Source organism: Vidua chalybeata, chromosome 4 (genome assembly GCF_026979565.1).
Source record: "Vidua chalybeata isolate OUT-0048 chromosome 4, bVidCha1 merged haplotype, whole genome shotgun sequence".
Classification (NCBI taxonomy): domain Eukaryota; kingdom Metazoa; phylum Chordata; class Aves; order Passeriformes; family Viduidae; genus Vidua; species Vidua chalybeata.
In genome coordinates this window covers 33,271,144-33,290,005 of record NC_071533.1, presented here as the reverse complement: position 1 = coordinate 33,290,005, position 18,862 = coordinate 33,271,144, and the positions used below count along the sequence as shown (strand labels likewise).

The 18,862-nt window shown below is 37.5% G+C and overlaps 1 protein-coding gene across 2 annotated transcripts; it reads left to right on the top strand.

Moving 5' to 3' along the window:
* Window positions 1–16: 16 nt before the first annotated feature.
* On the top strand, window positions 17–7,306 carry SGCB (sarcoglycan beta). Of its 2 annotated transcripts, none has more exons than XM_053941547.1 (6): window positions 17–41; window positions 1,508–1,717; window positions 2,511–2,696; window positions 2,809–3,000; window positions 3,506–3,637; window positions 4,470–7,306. In XM_053941547.1, exons 1-6 carry the CDS (start codon window positions 18–20, stop codon window positions 4,671–4,673), a joined length of 948 nt encoding a protein of 315 aa, XP_053797522.1. In that variant the 5' UTR covers window position 17; the 3' UTR covers window positions 4,674–7,306. The 2 variants fall into 2 exon arrangements, with proteins under 2 accessions (XP_053797522.1, XP_053797523.1); XM_053941548.1 differs by lacking the exon at window positions 17–41 and adding an exon at window positions 1,158–1,178.
* The last annotated feature ends 11,556 nt before the right edge of the window (window positions 7,307–18,862 follow it).

The following is an 18,862-nucleotide window of genomic DNA, read 5'->3' as shown; positions in this document are numbered from 1 at the left end:
GGCGGCGGCGGGAAAAGATGGCGGCGGCCGCCCCCGAGCAGGTCCGTCCGCAACGGGACGCGGGCACGGGGAGGCGGCGGCGCCGTCCCCGCCGGGGCCAGGGGGGAGCGGGGACGCGGGGAGCAGGCGGTCCGGCCGGGGGTGCTGCAAGCGGAAGGGGCGCTCGGGCGGGGGCGCCATTTTCGCAGCGGTGGGCGAGGCTGGTGCGGTGCCGGAGCGCTCCGGCTGGGGAGGGGAGAAACGGCGGCGCTTCCCGCCTTGTGCCCGGCGGTGTCCAGGCAGGACGGGATCGGCCGTGCCGGGGAGAAGCGGCCCGAGCCTGCTGTCCGGGCGGGGCGGCCTGCAGCGGCGCCGTCCTGCCCGCAGGCGCGGGTGTGTGACGGACAGAAATACTTCGTGCCCTGGCATTTGAGCGCTGCGGGGGCGCCGCCGCCGTGCCTGTCGGGGCCCTTGGCACTGGCCGGGGGGCGAGAGGCAGCCGTGGGTGCCTGCGGGGCCCCGCAGCTTGGGTGAATTCTGCAGGGTCACACTGGGTCCAGAACATCTCCGAGGGAGCGAAGCCTCCATAAACTCGTCCAGGTCTAGCACCTTTCTCAGCACCATCTCTTATTAGTTCTTCAGCCGCAGAAGAAAACACGGTGCCGTTACTCGTTAAATCAGTGTAGATATGTGCGAGTGCAGTTACTTAAGGTGTAGCTTTAGCATTAATTTAAAGTGAACAAATTTAATTCCATCCAAAAGATCAAGCTCCTTTGAAAATGTGAATCACTAAATAACAAACTGTTCTGTTCAAGGGAAGTGGAACAAAATTTTGGACAGCTACGGAAATACTTTAAAGGTTTATTTTCACTAAGAATATGTACAAGAGTTCATCTGTTAGTTTGTTACATTGACAAGATACCCCTTACAATCTCATAACTTCACATTATTCCCTGAAAGCTACTCTGGCCAAGTTCCCCATGCCAGGTTTGAAGCCTCACAGTGTCTTTCTCAAGGCTGCATGCAAGCAACAAGAGTTGAATGCAAACCCTGTGCTGTCAAACTAACTTAAAAACTGTATCCACCACACTCTTTTTGAATAGTCACTAAGAGTCCATCACATGTGAGCATGGAGGGAACTAAAATCCTGTGTATTGGCAGATGACCTACAGGATTATGTCCTGTATCATCCCTGAGAGGTAAAAACTTGATTAATTTCTTGGCAGTTGGTTTTAGTTTCTTAACTGTAACAATGTAATTAATAATTCCTATCTGCCCTGATAAAAATTATATATAAAGCTATATATTGTCTGAAAGTATCTGGATTTAAAATTTAATCATTGTGCTGGCAGAGGTTGCTGTGGTTCTAAGTGTGTATTCTGACAGCTGGGTGGCAGACTTAAAGCTAATACTGAACATAATATCCAATATATTCCACTAGTCAATTTACATTTTTTGCATACATATACGTGTGCCGTTGTAGGTAATTTACATGCCTTTTAAAGCTGCCCCATGCCTTGTGTTACAGCAAAGCTCTAACGGCCCGGTGAAGAAGTCTATGCGAGAGAAGGCTGTGGAACGCAGGAATGTTAATAAGGAGCACAACAGTAACTTCAAAGCAGGATACATTCCAATTGATGAAGACCGTCTCCATAAGACAGGGTTACGTGGCAGGAAAGGCAACTTGGCCATATGTGTGATTGTTGTTCTTTTTATTTTGGCTGTCATCAATCTGATTGTGAGTATAATCGCTATAGTGTAAGCAACATTAGGTAATATTTCATTTTGACAGTTCAGTAAAAAAAAAGTTTCCAGTATGGCTGAGGACTTAAAGCATGCTGAAGGAGATCCTCATTTTTCTCCTTTTTAGTTCTTTTTGTAGTCTGAGCAAGGTTAGATAGAATGGTGTAAGCTCAGGCACGATTATTTCAGTTATCATGGTCACCCCATGAGAAGTGTTACTAGTACATATGCATTCATACATATGGCATATAAAACATGGTTATATTTTAATATTTTATGTTACAGAGCTGTATGTGAACATTCAGAATTAAGCAGCCACTGCAATTTAAAGCCTCATTGTTCTAATAAGCACATTTTTATTGCTTGGTCAGTGAGAAGTAATAAATTATTTTTCATAATTGCACATCCATCTGTGAAGATGCATTCTTGGAGTTCAACGTTAAGTGTATACCAAGCTGAACTGTTCAGGAAATTTGTTTAAATAATTATTACCTTGAAACAGAAAAAAGATATAACTATGGATGTGATTTAATATTTCATATATGTATATAAATCATTTCAGTTGCTGTTTCAAGTAAGTCTAAAAATAATTTTAAATGCTTTTCATAATTAAATGCATTATGATGTTTTCAGTAGGAACAAACTAAAGTCAACTCACACTTAAAGCTCACTTAAACACTTGCATTAATAATTGTTCAAATAAAATATCTAATTTATACAATAATTGTGGTAGAAAGATCCAAACAATCAACATAATCCTTGAAAATCTGTTTCTGTTTCTCTTTCAGATTACCCTGGTTATCTGGGCAGTGATAAGAATTGGTCCCAATGGTTGTGACAGTATGGAATTCCATGAGAGTGGCTTGCTGCGGTTTAAGCAGGTGTCTGACATGGGTGTTATACATCCCTTATATAAAAGCACTGTAGGAGGGAGACGGAATGAAGACTTGGTGATCACTGGGAATAATCAGCCTGTAAGTTATACCATGCATTGAAAGTTTGTGAGTGACACTAGAGAATTATACTCACATTCCTAATAAATGTTACCTTTGAAACATCATTAAGTTCATGCCTTTGTTTCTGAAGATTGTATTTCAGCAAGGAACAACCAAGCTTAGCGTGGAAAAAGACAAAACTTCTATTACCAGCGATATTGGCATGGAATTTGTTGACCCACGAACACAAAATACTTTGTTCAGCACCGACTATGAAACTCATGAGTTTCATCTGCCAAATGGAGTTAAAATCTTGAATGTACAAAAGGCCTCTACAGAGAGGGTATGTTTCTTATTTTTTGTAAGTAATGAGAATACAGCCCATTGTTTGTTTGTGTAACAGTAGAGTAGGGTTAGTGGTTTTATAGAGGATTGAGTGTGCCTTTGGAAGCACTGAGCAATCCTGTTGCAGAAAAAACACCCACAACTATAAATACATAGGAGGAACAGATTAAGTGAAAACAGAGGGGTAAATTTACATAATCTGTCTTAACAGGAAGCCTGCATTTGGTACAAATGTTAGCTGTGTATCCCATAAAGTTGTCATATGAATTGTTACCTTTATATAAAAAATTAATTTTACATACCTTCCAGAATTCAGTAATCCTGTTTTGAAATTGAACATGGAAAATAACAAATATGCAGAAGCTGCAGAAGGGAAAAAAGTACACTCAAGTTTTTTATTAAATTGCACAGCACTACTTTTAAGGTAATTAAAGTTACTCAGAAAAACACAAGTGGCACATTTTCACCAATCCGTAATACAGTTTTTTTGGTTGTGTTCTTAGATTACCAGCAATGCAACCAGTGATCTAAATATAAAGGTTGATGGTCGTGCCATTGTCCGGGGAAATGAAGGTGTTTTCATCACAGGCAAGACAATTGAGTTTCGAATGGGTGGAAACATGGAACTTAAAGCAGTAAGTATTTCAAATCAAAGGAATTTTTTAACAGCTTAGTTTCAAATTTAGGCTGATAGTAAACTGATGTAGCTTTATGTAGTTTCAAATTTTATATAAATTACTCATGCAGTATATTTAGTAGGATTTAAATAGATTATTTATTACTTTGCTGTTAAGTAGTGGTTGAGTAGCTTTAAGTAACATTGATTTACTACTGTTAAGATACCAAAAACCTACTATGCAGTTAAAGCTAAGCTATTGGCCTCTGTACTGACATGAATTCCAAAGGGAGTTAATCTCCTCTGGAAGCTTAACCCGGGTTGACAACCTTTGCCAGAAGAACAGAGCATATAGTTGGGAGCATTACCTTCTGTGCTGCTGCTGTAAGACTCACTAGCAGTCCTTTAAGATTTTTGGAGATTAAGATGGCAGTATATATGGAATGATGGAAAAGAAGGATAAAAATAAAGGTATATGCAATTTCAAGTGTGAATGAATTTCATGTATGAATTCAATTTCCTGTTTCATGTCCATATTTTACATTTACTGCAATTGCTAATAAGAATGTAAAGTGAAAAGTCACCCTACTGCTGTCTTTCTCCATATCGATCCAGCACTGGAATAGCAACGTACATTGCTGACTAGAAATCCATAGGCATCACTGTAATTTTCAGTAAAAAATTAAACATTTGTGTACATACCTTTTTTATTATTGTTGATTCTACAGCCATCCAAGAGATGTTATTTATCCATTAAACCACCTTGTCCTTCTCAAAAACGTTTACATTAGAGGTTGTAGTTCTGCAACTTTTTTTTTTTTTTTTTTTTTTTTTTCTCCTCTCCTTAATAGGAAAACAGCATCATCCTGAACGGAACTGTGATGGTCAGCCCATCACGACTGCCAAGTTCTTCTTACGGGGAGCAGTTCAATAACGGCAACTGGCTGCGCTTCAAGCTGTGCATGTGTGCGGACGGGACGCTGTTCAAGGTCCAGGTGACCGGGCATAACATGGGCTGTCAGACCTCTGTCAACCCCTGTGGAGCCACGCACTGAACAAACTGCTGCTGGGACGGCTCTCCTTTGTGTTTACATCGATTTGTATGAAGTAATTGCATGCCTTCCAGGGTTTCTTTTTTTACAGCAGTTTATACTAACATTTCTTACATAGGATTTTTAAGGAAAGGCTGTTACAGTCAGCAGTATTAGGTCATCGTGCTGTTAGCTGCAGTAGTGGCACTGAATCTGTAAGCTTTCAGTGTACATGCATACTGAAGTACCTTCTTGAATTGGGATCAGTAGAATATATGTAAAGAACATGATCTTGGCAACAACTCTACTGCCTACAGTTGTCACTAGAGGAGGTTTTTGTCCTACATCCCAAGACCTTGAAGACTGCTGAGAACACAGCTGCAGTCTGAAGTACTTCAACAGGAACGTCAACTTTTTGTTGGAAATAGATTTCCCTAGGATGGCTGAAGTGGCAGACTTTTCTTTCTTGTTGATACTTGATTTATCCCAAACTTAGGTGGTTTACCAGCTGTGTACTAAGAGAGGTAATGGCAGATTCACTTTAAAATATCACATTATTTATGCCATGTATTCATTCTCACATTGTTAAAAAATTATGTATCATAAATAATATTTGCAAAGTTATACTGAGTAGAGAAACGTAACTTGAATTTTGAAGTAGTCTTGTGGTTATTGAAGTGTTGCTTGAGCTTCCATTCTAACTGTGCAGTTAATCCATTCTGCAGTTGCTTCATTTACGTGAAGTACTTATAAAACGTGTTTATATTAGAAGTACGTTTTTAAAGATGTACTTACAACTTGCTAACTACCCAAAAATAGTGTTTTCTTGGGTGCTCTAATGTGAACAGCATCTGAGTCCATTACTCAATAGGTAATAATCAAAGCATAAGTGCTGCAGCAGTGTCTGAGGTCAGATCTCTCCTTCCTCATAAATGTCAGTACTGATGCATTACTGAGAACATCAGAATTGAATTCTGAAGTTAAACTGCAGGTCTGTAATAATAAATGTGGCAGTTGGATCAGGGGAAATACATGTGTATCAGAATTTGTCAGCTGTGAAACTATGGTGAACTGGGGCCTATTACAGCCTTCCAACTGCTTTTGCAGCAGTGAGGTGTTTTGTGCTAAAAATAGACCAGCTATTTATAGGATTCCTTCTTTCCTCACCCCATGCATTTCTTCAGTTTAAAATAGCTTTGTTTTGCAGTAGCATCGAGTAACCTTAATGTTGGAGGTCTCAAAGTGACTTTGTAACAGCTTTTTGACAAGTTTTTTGATAAGCACACACTTCATTACTTAAAAATTGTGCAAGTTTTACACATTAACTTCAGAATTGATTATTTGTTACAGGAAGATAAACTATCTACCCTTGTTTTACAGTACTCAAAGTACATAGGATTCCATAAACACAAATCAGCTCCTGCTATAACAAGAAATTCATAGCTAAGATCCCAATTTCTGAATTTACTGGCAGGCAGTAAGCACTCATGCAGAATGTGTATGGGTGGAAGTGATTTTTGGAGGGGTAGTCATCAGTCAGGCATTACAGCATATGGGGGAGGTCAGAGGAGTCGTATTTCCCTCACTAGTCAAAGGCAAACCCAGATTTTGATGCTCAGTAATTGTTGCAGTTTTGGGGCTGGACAGCAGTGGAGCTGTTCTGACAAAATCAGAATAAGCAGAATGTAATGTAGCAAAAAACACTTGAGTTCTCACATTATTAAGGATTATGGAGAAGTACTAACATTTTGCATACTGCCTTCATGGACTTCATAGTTTTATCAGAGTTAAGAGTTACTAAATACTTTAACACACATTTTGCTGCTTTACACCCATGTTTGCTGCTAAGCAGTTCCTCAATTAGTACCTGTTCCAGTTAAGAGGAGGAAATGAACTAATGTTTTTAGAATTTTCACTCTCATGCTAATGGAAGTTTGTTGCTTTATTTTTATGTATACAAATGCAAACACATATTAAAAAATATAAAGAGCAGTATCCTCAAAGCTGAAGTACGTCTTGAAAAAGACAGATACTGCCTTGGTCACATAGGTTAAACACATATTAAAGCTCTTCTCTGATTAATATTGACCTGCCTATATGCTAGTATTGGATTCTTGTAATTATCAAGAGTTCTTTTTAAAATACTGTGTGCAATGTACAGCTGAAAGATTTGTCACAAAGGTACTTTTAAATCATGATCTGCAGAATTGTTTTTGAAGTGTGGATTTTTTTTGTCAAAATGTAGCAAAACCAATTATAAAAATACCAAATTAAATAAATTATCAATTTTGCTAGCCACTATGTATTGTTAATATATTTTATATTTATATTACACAGTTTGAGAAATGTTGACACCACACAGGCCTTCTGTTGAGCATTTACTTGTTTATCTTCTAACTGCCTAAGGTACATTTTTCTATATGTATTTAAAACATTGAGTGGAACACTGTTTATTTCAGTCCCACAGATGCACTTAAGATTCTGTGTGTATAAAATATATTATTCTACATGCCTCTGTAAAATGCCATACTGGGTATGCTGAAACAACTTGCATGTGAAGAGCTCTCGCCATCTGTAAGTGTGGTGGTTGTTCCAAGAGTGAAAGGCAGTAGAATTTCAAATGCTTGTTTTGAAATAAAACAATAAATTCTAAGATACAGCTGCAGTTCAGAAGTGTTATTTGTAAGAATATAGTCGTTCATTAAAAATACATTGTTGTGTTATTGATATGACAACTGGAAGTATAAAAATTGTTCCACACCTGTTTGTCATAGATTGTAAGTGGTGAACTTTGCTCAGTGTAATTGTGTGTGATACCTGAAGCAGAGTTCAAAAGTCTCCACTGTTGTTAGATCTCAAGCTCCCAAGAAGTTGTGTTTCTCGACCAAAAGGCTGGAAAAGAAAAAAAAAAGGTTCTAATTGTTTTTTGGGATAGATGGGGGGAGGGGGGAGGTTACCAGTGTATGAACGCTTTTTTTGGAAATAAGTAAGACTCCAAAACTGAATGCTTAAGTAGAATGTTGGTAATGCCATGGTTATTCAGTGTTGATTTTTTTAATGTCAAACTGTTTTTGCTTTCTATTCTTGTTGTGCTGAATTTAACCATAATTCTAATTTTACACATAGATACTATGGATAACTATCACTTGCCTGTCATAGCTGTGGTCCTTTACTTTAATCTTCCTGGATCAGTGGGAACCAAGTCACAGCGGATTCTTCCTGCTACACATCACCATTCAGAGTGCCAGTGGGATGGACAGGTCTTACTGAATTGCTCTTTTACCAGAATATCTACTATTCCAGAAGATTTATCACAAATAGCAGTAACAGCTGATTTGAGTTACAATAATATTACAACTTTTGTGTGCTCTGATGGAAGAAATGAAGATTGGATGCTAAAACACTTGAACCTCAGTAACAATCTGATTTCTGAACTCACTTTAACTACTTGTACAAATTTACCCAGTTTAGAAACTCTAAACCTCAGTGGTAATGCCATCCACACCCTCACAATGGACATGCCTACTCCTGCACACGGGTCTAAAAAGTACAGCATTGTTGATCGTCTCCTGCCTGCTTTGAAAGTATTATCAGTTGAAAGAAATAATCTTAATACAGTTCCAAGAGGTAAGCATTTCAAAAATCTTTTAAGAACTTGACTCTCAAGGGGTAGGTTGGTTTTGGGTATAATTCATACATCTTACTGAATCCAGAATGTAACTTTCTCATTTTATTATCCTTAAGGTGAGGGAAAGTTCCACTGGCAAATACAGAGGCGGAAGTAAATTGGTTGTTTGTTTACTTTGTTAGGTTTTTTAATACAGTCTTAGCAACCGTACTGTGTTAATAGCAGTCAAATATAACCAGATTTGTCCTTTAAGAGCCCAAGCAGTATTCTTGTTGTATAGAAAGGGAGAGTAAGGATCTTTGGAAAATTACCAGCCTTCACATCCCAGGCATGGACCTTAAGGTCAAAAAAATTACAGATCATTAATTTCATACTACTCTTCAGAAGGAAGTCAACACTCTTAAATAAAACCTGTGGCAGTTTCAGTATTTCAGAGAGTCTTTTTTAATTTACTGGTATAAAATACAGCTTTATCAGGCACAGCAAGAGTGAATTTTATAGTGCAAGTGTTGAATAAAGAGTTAAAGATGGCATTTTCACATAGCAGAAAAACTTTGAATATGCTTTGCAAATACTGCCACCAAATGACTAAAAAGAGCATGTAAGGACTGTGCTATTTCACATTTAAGGCATTAAAAATATTCCAAAATAGTATTTTTTCTTATAAGTATTCTTGATACAATGACTTATCCAATGTCCCAAAACTTCCATTGATGTGACAAGCAGGGATTGCTACATGGTGCATTTTTGTAAAAAAACACCTGGTTGGACAGAATAGTCAGAAGATTTTGAAATATAGAGTGGAACAGTTATAAAAGTATGCTGTTTAGGGAAGCTATCTCCAGTGTTGTTGAGAGCTATGCATTTTTCAACAATTTAATTGTGCCTGTGTGGAACAGGACTGTGTGGAAAAGGAATACCCAAGAAATATGGAAAATATTCATAGATTTGCCTGATTTTGGCAGATAGAAAAGCATCAAAAACCTTGGCTGCATCCTGCTCAGGAATGAGAAATATAATGTAAACATGTTCTTTTATATATATTTTCCTTGTTGTGGGAACTGAGCTAAAGTAAGAGGGGTTGCAATAGCTAGTGTGGAAACACTTGTCATGCTTGAACTTTATAAAATGTATATAATATATAATAGTTATGTAAGGATCTTTATTTATTAACTACTTTAATATTATGAATATAATTATCGACTTCAGTCAAACAGTACGTAACTATTAATTCAGGAAATGCGTTCATTCATCAGTTGTATCCAAGCAAAACAGGAGGACAAAGAATGGTTTCCTGCTTTTTTTTTAATAAGCAGCTCAGTTTTGATTGCAAATCTGTTTGTCATAGCAAAAGACATAAGAATAGCTCATCTTAACAGATCATTTAGGCAGTTGTAAGTGCTTTCAGGAGTACTGGGCCATATCTATGAGATGGTCAGAAAGGAAGATCAGTGAAAAGTCGTGGGTTTTTTTTGTATTGTTGTTAATTTAGAATAATATTTTGTTACTATATTTATGATTATAACAATACTAATGAAATATTAATTGTATTTACTTTTATAAGGTTGTGAACTTGGAAATTTAGGAGATTCAATTGGGATGTACTTGCATTTAATTTCTCCTCCTGCTTCCACACCCCCTGTGTATTTTCCCCTCCCCTCTATTGCTTTGCTTTTATGCTGTGATATTCACTGGGCTTTGATCAGTTCACTCTTCTTTTCAAGCCCTGTTCAGAGATAAACCTCTTGTGCAAGTTTCCCATAGAGAGTAGTGGTATCCAGAAGCCTTACTGTCCCTGATAAATGCCATATACTTTAATATGAACAAGTCCAGTGTTTGAGCCCCAGAGATAAAAGAATCTGGTTAAAGGAATTGAAAGTTTGTGGGTTTTTCATTAATTAATCTTTAAATTTCTGTTACTTTTGGGGCTGCTGATACAGGTGAGCAATTAGCAAACTGTAGGTGATAAAGGAGTGGAGGATTGGCCAAATCTTCCTGGGCAAAAATGGAAAAAAAATCATGATTTGTATAAGTCTTTTACCTCTGTGATACCTGCTATAAATATTTTAGTTTCCTATAAGCAGAAAATAGTGTTGGCTATTGTCTCAGAACTAAAGCAATGTCTTGTGTATTCAGAAAATACTTATTGCCTTAGACAGCCATTCGTGTCAGGCTGTGATATCCAGCTGTCAATATACATTAGCTTTTAAAGCTGGCTATAGCACTTCCTTCTCCTCCACAGAGTTTAGGTGTAAACAATAAGAGCAAATCAGATCATCTGCAGAATATACTTTTGAAAATTCCAGTATTTTAAAATTCCTCAGAAGGTGTGATGGAAGTACTTTACATTCAATCAAGTCATATATATGTTCTCTCACACTTTAACTCAGCTTGAAGATATAGCAGTTACTAATGGGTTAATGCTTTTGAAAAACCTCAGGCTGAAATAATAACAGTTGGGGAGAAATTTCACTTTGTCAAGTAAAAAATGTCATCCAATATTGTTTGTTATTAAAATCAGTGCATAATTCAGCCTTTTAGTTCTTTTTATGAAAAGAAGAGGAAAAAAATCTTTTAGACCTAATTTGTTTCCAGAATCCACATCTGCGCACTTGGAGTACATTCTTTGTCATAATAGCAGCTGATGAGACAACTGATGTTTACTCTAAACAGGGCTGGAAATTTAAAAAAATAGAGATGATTTTTCCCCTTACCCTAAATTTCACACACTCAAGAATATGTTAAGTACTACTTTGCCTAAAGCAATAGCTACTCGACATTATGAAAATGTGAAAGTTGTATTTATAATCAAAAGCTAAGTGTGTGGGAACATGTGGTTTTGAGATGTGTGAAGAATGGCTCAAGCACTTGAAATTTAATGAAGGGCTTGCTACAGATTGAAAAGCATATCTTTGCTCACATCTTCAGTCTTTCTAGTACACCTTTGTTTCCCACCCTTTCTTTTGTTTCCACGCTGGTGCAAATTTTCATTGATATCTACTTTTCAAATATACTTTGCTGACTCATAAGAGAAGCAGTGTATTTTTGGGTCTTAAGTGCGACTCTGTTGTTTCTCCTGGCTCCAGGCAGCTCTGGCACTTGGAGCAGCACCGCTCTCCTCCAGAGACTGGGTTTGCCACTGTTCCCGGGCGCCATGCACTCCGGGGAGGGGCTTGCCGGGTTCTGTCGCCCGCACGAGGGTACGAGGCAAAGATGGAAGGAATTGTCCAAATCACCCATGACAGAGGTGGGAAGGCTTTAATAGCCGCGGAGAGCCTGCGACCTGCTCTTCCACCACCCACGTGGAGGAAATGGCCGCAGGACCGGGAAGGCACGGGGTTTTATCGGGGGCAGGGTGAGGGGAGCAGGAGCCCTCCTCGCCCAATGGGGGCAGGCACCGTGGCAATGATGTGGACTACGGTGCCCAACGGGGGCGGGCACGGGGCTCCGGAGTGAATGGGGTTGGGGGATTGGGGTGACAGACACAGAATTCTCCAGATGGGACAGGGAGTGGTTACAGGAGTGATGGGGGGAAGCTCCAATAGCAGGCAGCCTGGAGCGAGCCACAGCGGGGAGGGGGAAACACGGGGGGTGCACGGGGATACACAGAACTCAGCTAGCTAACATAGATCAGAACCCCTAATCTGAACCCAAACCCGGGAAGCAACATTTAAGCACCCAATGGCCACCTCACCCCAAAGTTCTGTGGGTTTCCCCCTCTTCTGCCTTTAGTGGAATATAGCTGGGGTCAAAATTATGGAAAAAATATTTTTTTTTGTAATGATGCCCCACCCTTCCACATAATAGGTAGCTGGCAGTGTAAAACAGTGATGTATGCAAGCACAGCATGAATTCTGCTTAAGTTTTTGATGGGTTTTGGGGACTGTTCTCTAATATTGACTTACCAACAACAGATCTTCACCTATCCATCCTATTTTGTTAGTCCTCTTTAAGTACTTGTACCCATTTTGGTTGTGCTGTAAATAGAAAGGACTGGGGATTGTTTATGTTTCTCTTGAATTGTTATAGTCATGGAAGCAGGTACTTCTTGCTTCCCGATAAATAAGAAAATAAACAGTGTAGTAACTTGCTGTTCTTCCTAGTGAGAAATGAATCTGCTGTCTCTTTGATCTACCCATATTTTAAACAATTTACTCATTTACTCTATACTAAATGAGAAGAAGTTTGCTGCAGGTGGAAGAAGGAGCATCTGCACCTCTTCTCCCACCCCAGCTGATTCCACTGTAAGGCTGGGTAGGAGATACAACTTTGTCACATCACGCTGCCATACTCATTTTCAGTAATGAACACAGGAACAGCTAGGGTGGCCTGGTGATGAGCCAAGTAGCCAGGGAATCTAAAGGAAAGAGATTGTTGAGAATAGCAGACACATGAGGAGGAAAAGCAGACATCAAAAATCAGCTCAGCAGTAGTGGAAGGGTCTCTGCCAGGTATGCATCTCCTAACCCCTATGAACAGAGTGTGGGAAGGTCTCCTTGAGCTTGTGGAAAGTCAGCTTGTGACACAATCATGTAGTGTTCACTGAGTATAGGGTGGAGATTCTCAAGTGCTCAAGGTGTTTTGAGCTCTGAAACAGAGTTTCAGAGACAAAAGTCAAAGAAATTCCAGCTAAGCAGGTATGTTTTCCATCATGGATTGTTGAACATCTTGAGAACTATTCATGTTGCTCTGTGTTATGCTGAATATCAGTTTCTTGGAAGACTGAACTTTTACTTAGTCTTCTGTGGTTTGCTTTGTGGTTTGCTTTGGTGCTGTCTATTCTGTGGGGACTTTTTTACATCTGCTAAGCCTTTGTTGTGGCTGCCCTTTCATGGAGCCCTGGTGTGAATCTTGGCAGTTATGATGACTTTGGCACAGAGGTAAATGCTACTCTTGTACATGCTCATTCTATTGAGGACCATATTCTATTCAGATTAAAACCATTTTTTCCCCCTTTATCCCTTGTAATTGTAATTCTTAATTTATAAATTAGAAAGATAAGACAAGCTGGTGATTATTACTATTATCACTTGAACTTTTTGTTTATATATAGATCTTAAAACATCTTTTAATGAGTTACCAAAATAGAGCTTGAACTGATTCATGAATGCATACCATACACTATGTAATTTCTAAAAAAATACCTTGGAAAAAATGCCTGGCTACATATTGAAATGAAATGTAGCAGCTGTTACAAAGATTGATTTTTCACCCTCATTTCCATCCCCATAACTGAGGTTAGAATTTGACTATTCAGTCACTGGGGGAGAAACTGAGCAGAAATATAGTGACAACTTAATTTTTAAAAGCTGCCATATTTTTCCAGGTAGCACAATTGAATAATATTTTAGCTAGGGAACTTTAGGAAGCTTAAACCTGACAGATATGCAAATGCAGTAAATCAACAAAAAGCTCACTCCTCTTGCATCTTACATCCAAGTGGGTTGCCTTTAGTTTTATTTGGAAAATATTAAAGTTTTTACTTTTTTTATTCCTTTCCTTTGCTATATTATTTAGTCTTACATTGTAGCCTCTATAGCATATTATCTGAAGTAAAATAACAGTAAGACAGATTCTGTTTTCAGTAACTTCAGTTGGCATTTTCTTTCTGTGTAACTCACCAGGAGGTTCATGTTTCTTTCGCAAAATTATGTGAAAAGATTAGACAACTCAGCGTTGAAACAGTGATTCTTAATCAAAGCATTTCGAATTCTTTCCTTAAAAATAAAAGCAGACTGTATGAAAAATCCCACAGTTACTTAGCATAGAACAACTTTCAAGAGTCAATATTGTAAAGAAATTAAATGTTGACATATATTTTTTTTTCCTAGCAGTTGCAGTCAACTTCTTTGTAAAACACACTTAATTTTGCTTTAAGAAGCCAGAAAAATTCTGGTGAATGCTGTGGAAGGACTCTTGAAAAAACAAGGGGACAAGTAAAATTTTAGTCATTTAAAGTCTTATGTAATTAGAAATAATTGACATTTCCACAGCATCCGTGTTGAACAGCTGTCAATTTTTTTTTGTGAAGGAGGAGGCTAAGTAAACACACATCATGTTGACAGAATATTCATCACTCTTTCAAACAAGTACTAACTGATCTAACAAAAAAAAAAAAAAACCTCAAAAGAACACAGTAAGAATAATGTTAATAGTTCGCAAATCTGAAAAAGTACAATTCTATCCTCTGTTCTCATATTTCTCATGTTTTCTGTTTGTTTAGTTATGATAGTTGAAGTGAACTCCATCTTTCCTGTTGTTTATATCCCCAGTGAGAAAGAAAATTCACCTGTGTTTGGTGTTATGCCTTCATTTAATAAAGATTAATAATTAATGGAGACTTGAATGCTATGAAGATTTCTTGGCTTCTCTTGCTTCTTAATTTTTCCCTTTTTCTGTCTTCCACTATTTTTTGTGACCAAATCCATTTCAGCTACAGCAGAGAGATGCCCACAGTGGTAACACAGCTTATGCTCATCTCTTATCGTTTCACATTATAACTTTGTCATGACTCTTGCTTTGCTGATGTGGTTATACTAATCCCTGTGGTTTCTAAAAAGGAGTGGGGAAAATGCCATGCCTTTTGCTTGCCCAGGGACATCTGTGTGCTTATTTGATTTAAAAATATATTCTTTGCATCCTAGAAGAAAGAAGTATGGCAAAGCTGTTTGTGCAAACTCATTTGTGATTCCTTGATTAGAAGTACTTATTTAATAACAGACTGACAAAGTCTCCCAAGACATAGCATTTGGTGAAAAAGAAAATGTGCTAAGAAACAGGATACATTTATTCTGCATGCCAGCTTGCTGGTGGCTATTAATGCACCATTCTCTGCAGAGAATGCTCTGCTCTGAGAGATAATTTACAGCACAAAATATTTATTCAAGCAGAAATTATCTGGGTGGGTATATGTATATATATGCACACACACATTTAGTGCTGAAACCTTTGAAGAGAGACATCATCTTTATTTGGTTGCCACAAAACAATATAGTGGAAGTTTTCTGAATGGAGGCTCCCTATTTCTACAGACTAATTAAAGCACTCTGTGCTTTATGGACTTTGCCTCCAAATAATTAAGATATTAATCATTATCTTTCATGCTTTCTCTTCCACTGCTGCATTCCCTGAGATGTGATGTTTGGCAGCTACTGGTTCACAGCATAATGTGCACTTTGAAGGTAACAACTCTAAAGGCTTTGTAAATAGGAGAAAAAAATTATTTTGTTTTTGTCTATTATCAGCTGTGTGTAAAGCATCAGTGAAAGATGGTTTGCCGTGTTCTTCCTGACAGGAATAATATAGATGTAGAGTGTTTGCCTTCCCAGGCTCAGAGACATGTGCCAAGGCTACTGGCTTTGCCCTGGCACACAGGCCATGTCCCATGTGGAAGGCATTAATATGGCACTGTACTGGTGTCCTGTGCATAAGTTGCCAGCCGAGGTTAAATCACACAACAGAAAAACACCCCTTAAAAAAAAAATGTTTAGTGATTAAGTGATTACATTTGAATTACAGAGCATTTATTGGCTTAAGCAATCAATATTTTACTCACAATAGCAAGTTTCTTCTCTCAGATTGGAGTACTAAGTCTTTTTCCACTTTATTCACTATCACTTTTGTATTTACTAGAGCACTTCAAATACCAAATAATGAACACAAAGCTACCAATGAATAGGAGCATTTTTGCTTTTACAGTGGATATATACAAAGAGCTACACAGCTTATTCTTACAACATAAAATGAAGTCTAACTTTCTAATTTATTTGCCTGTTTCCACTACAGTAGTTGTGAATGACATTTTTTCAATTTAAGTAGTAGTGCAAAAGCTAAATATTCTCTGCCAAAACAGTTGAATGTTTTTGAGATTCACTTTTCTTTGGCTTTCATACTGTCTTAGGAGAACTCAATATTTTTAAGCTCTTTTAAGAGCACATTAAGCGAGATGGAAACTAGTCACTGTGGTAACTCTTTGAGATGATAGAAATTAAAATATCTTCTGGCATTGTCATGGCAAAGGCTTTACAGAACCTTTCATATCTCTGACAAGGGTCTTCAATATCAAATTATTGGTATTTCTTTTGAAAGTTTTGTCTCAGTGTTTCCATCTGAAGCTGCTCAATTTGTGTGAACCCACAATATGATCTTGTCTTCCACATCTGTGTGATCCTGCTGACTATTTCTAAAACTGGTTTTGGGGAATAATCTATGTCTTAGCCCATTGATTCCTTAACAAATAGCAGTTCTACTCTCCTAATAATGTTTTAAGAAATATCTTTGAAGGGCTAATACTGGTTATGTGATTATAACCTTCACCTGTGATGTGGTAAAACTCACATTCCTATGTGGAACCCTGAGATTTGCCTTCCGTGGTCTTGACCAGAATGTTTTCTCTGAAGACAAAAAACCCTTTTTCTAAGGCGGAGTTTGATTGAATCAATTACATTTTGGGTAATATTTTTTACTAGTCAGTCTGGAAATATTATCAAAAAAGATCTGACAGATCCTGGTCTCAAGGTAGATAACATTTCGTTTATTTTCCCATATTGATATTAATATTTATTTTTCTTTTGAATGTAATTTATTTATTTGTAACTTTTCAATATCTTCTCTCAACTCTGATTCGAAACGAAGAAAAAATAAAAACCCCTTTATATCTGAGAATGATAATCAATTTTACATGGGAATGCCTGAAATTAGTTTTCTTGAAGAGTTTGTGTATCTAACTACAGCTTTGTGGGTAAAAAAAAAAAGTCTGTATCTAATTATATAGTATGTGTATGTTCCATTTAATTAGTAGTGAGAATAACTTAATTTATAAGCTAATGAGGAACATGGTATTTTTGTTGGGTGATACCCGTTTATCACATTGATATGTTAATGTGACATATTGTAGGGAATTTTACTGAAGCATTTTCCCTGTGTAACTAGCAATGCAGAGAAGTGGAAGAGAAATAATAATTAATGTTCTGTCTTCTAGCAAAGTTTTTGCTTTCTCTTTTGTGAAGAGCTTAAACAGGGGTATAGCAACTTCACAAGTAGAAGAAACAATAGCATGAAGTCAATGTGCGTTATTTTGCTGGCCCATTTCTTTTGTTGAAACAGACCATTGCAGACCAGGCTTGTCCCAGATCTCAATTTTCTTCTGTAGGTTTCCATGAAATTCTCTAGCTGACATCATTATTTTCTATTAACACACAATATCTGCTTTGTAGTTTCTTGAGAAATGTGGAGTGGTCTTCAAGGAAGACAGAAAGCTTTAGAAAAGAGATAATTCAATGTATTGGGTCTCCATTTTTGTGAAGGATCTGAGAAAGAGCAAGGAGTACAACATATTGCCAGATTATCCCCTGCTAATTAACAGAAAAGGTAGAAGAAATCTTGCAGGGAAGGTGACCTGTTGTCACTGTGTCACTTGGCAGGGTGCTGAATTTTTTACTCATGTAGGAAACTGACAGGGCAATCAGTCTGTACCCAAGTTCTGCATTCTTCTGAAAACAGCCTTTGACTGCACAAAAGTCAACACATACTGTTGTTATTTTTTGTTGGGTTTTCTTCTTTTTTTTTCATCAGTGACCCCAGCTTTGAAGGAAGCTCAGAAGTCTTGCAGATATATCAGATGCAAACATCAAAACTCTTAACTCCTGTTTCCAGAGGGAGAGCTGGCCCTTAAATTTGAATAAAAGCAAATTTTTTACCCAAGGAAGTTCAGGGTTCTTCTCAAAGGCTTTTTAGTGGATGGGACAAAGGACAAATTTGTTTTGAGACCCTACTACAATGTAATATTTTGGTAGATAATACTGAAATATTTGATTAAGTGTTCATTTATTTTGTTAAAAATGGAAAAACTAATAACTACTAGAATAGACTAGAATCTAAGACTAAATAAAGGCTTTAAATGTGTGCCAGAAAAAACATCTGAAGGAAAGTGTCACTCCTATGTCTGTATTAGGCCTTGATTAATTCTAGAAAATAGACTTTTTTATGGTTTCAGAAGATTTAGAAAATAATTGCATGATTTCAAGGGGAAACTTGTGCACTTAGGAAAATTATGGTGGCATTAAAGCATGAGGCCAAGCTGAGCTTATAGTCATTCATGTATGTTTTGCTTTTGAATGCAAGCCTTACAGTGCAGGACTTTTTTCTTTAGTAATTGTTCTTACTGGTCAGCAGCAGTAACTGGAGACCAGCATAGTGAGCATATAGGAACTACTACAAAAATATATGGGTGTTTGCAAAATACTTTGAGAAGATTTCATGGAAAGCACACTAAAACAAGTGAAAAATTGTGGCTTTACTAAAACTTTTTCTTTTAGGTGTTTGGTGTTAATTAGTAGTGTTTTGGAGATACTCCTAAAATATTTCTTCTGGGGTATTTTGATGGGCACCACAGGAGATTTGTGTTACACAATCTGACACTTTCTGTTATAATTCTGAGTGCCTTGCTAAGATAATGGGATCTTAATTATGTGTAATTATTCTTTTCTCATGTTTAATTTCTCTCAGGCCGTTCACTTTATTTTTACCAAATCTCTAGCAAAAGAAATTAGCTTAAAGCTGTGTAATTTAATTTTTGTTTCCGATA

Excerpts from the sequence above, each read along its gene's own strand:
- SGCB (XM_053941547.1), top strand. The coding sequence starts at position 18 with ATGGCGGCGGCCGCCCCCGAGCAG. Across the intron at positions 42-1,507 it reads CGGCGGCCGCCCCCGAGCAG|CAAAGCTCTAACGGCCCGGT; the intron begins GTCCGTCCGCAA and ends CTTGTGTTACAG. Across the intron at positions 1,718-2,510 it reads TGGCTGTCATCAATCTGATT|ATTACCCTGGTTATCTGGGC; the intron begins GTGAGTATAATC and ends TTTCTCTTTCAG.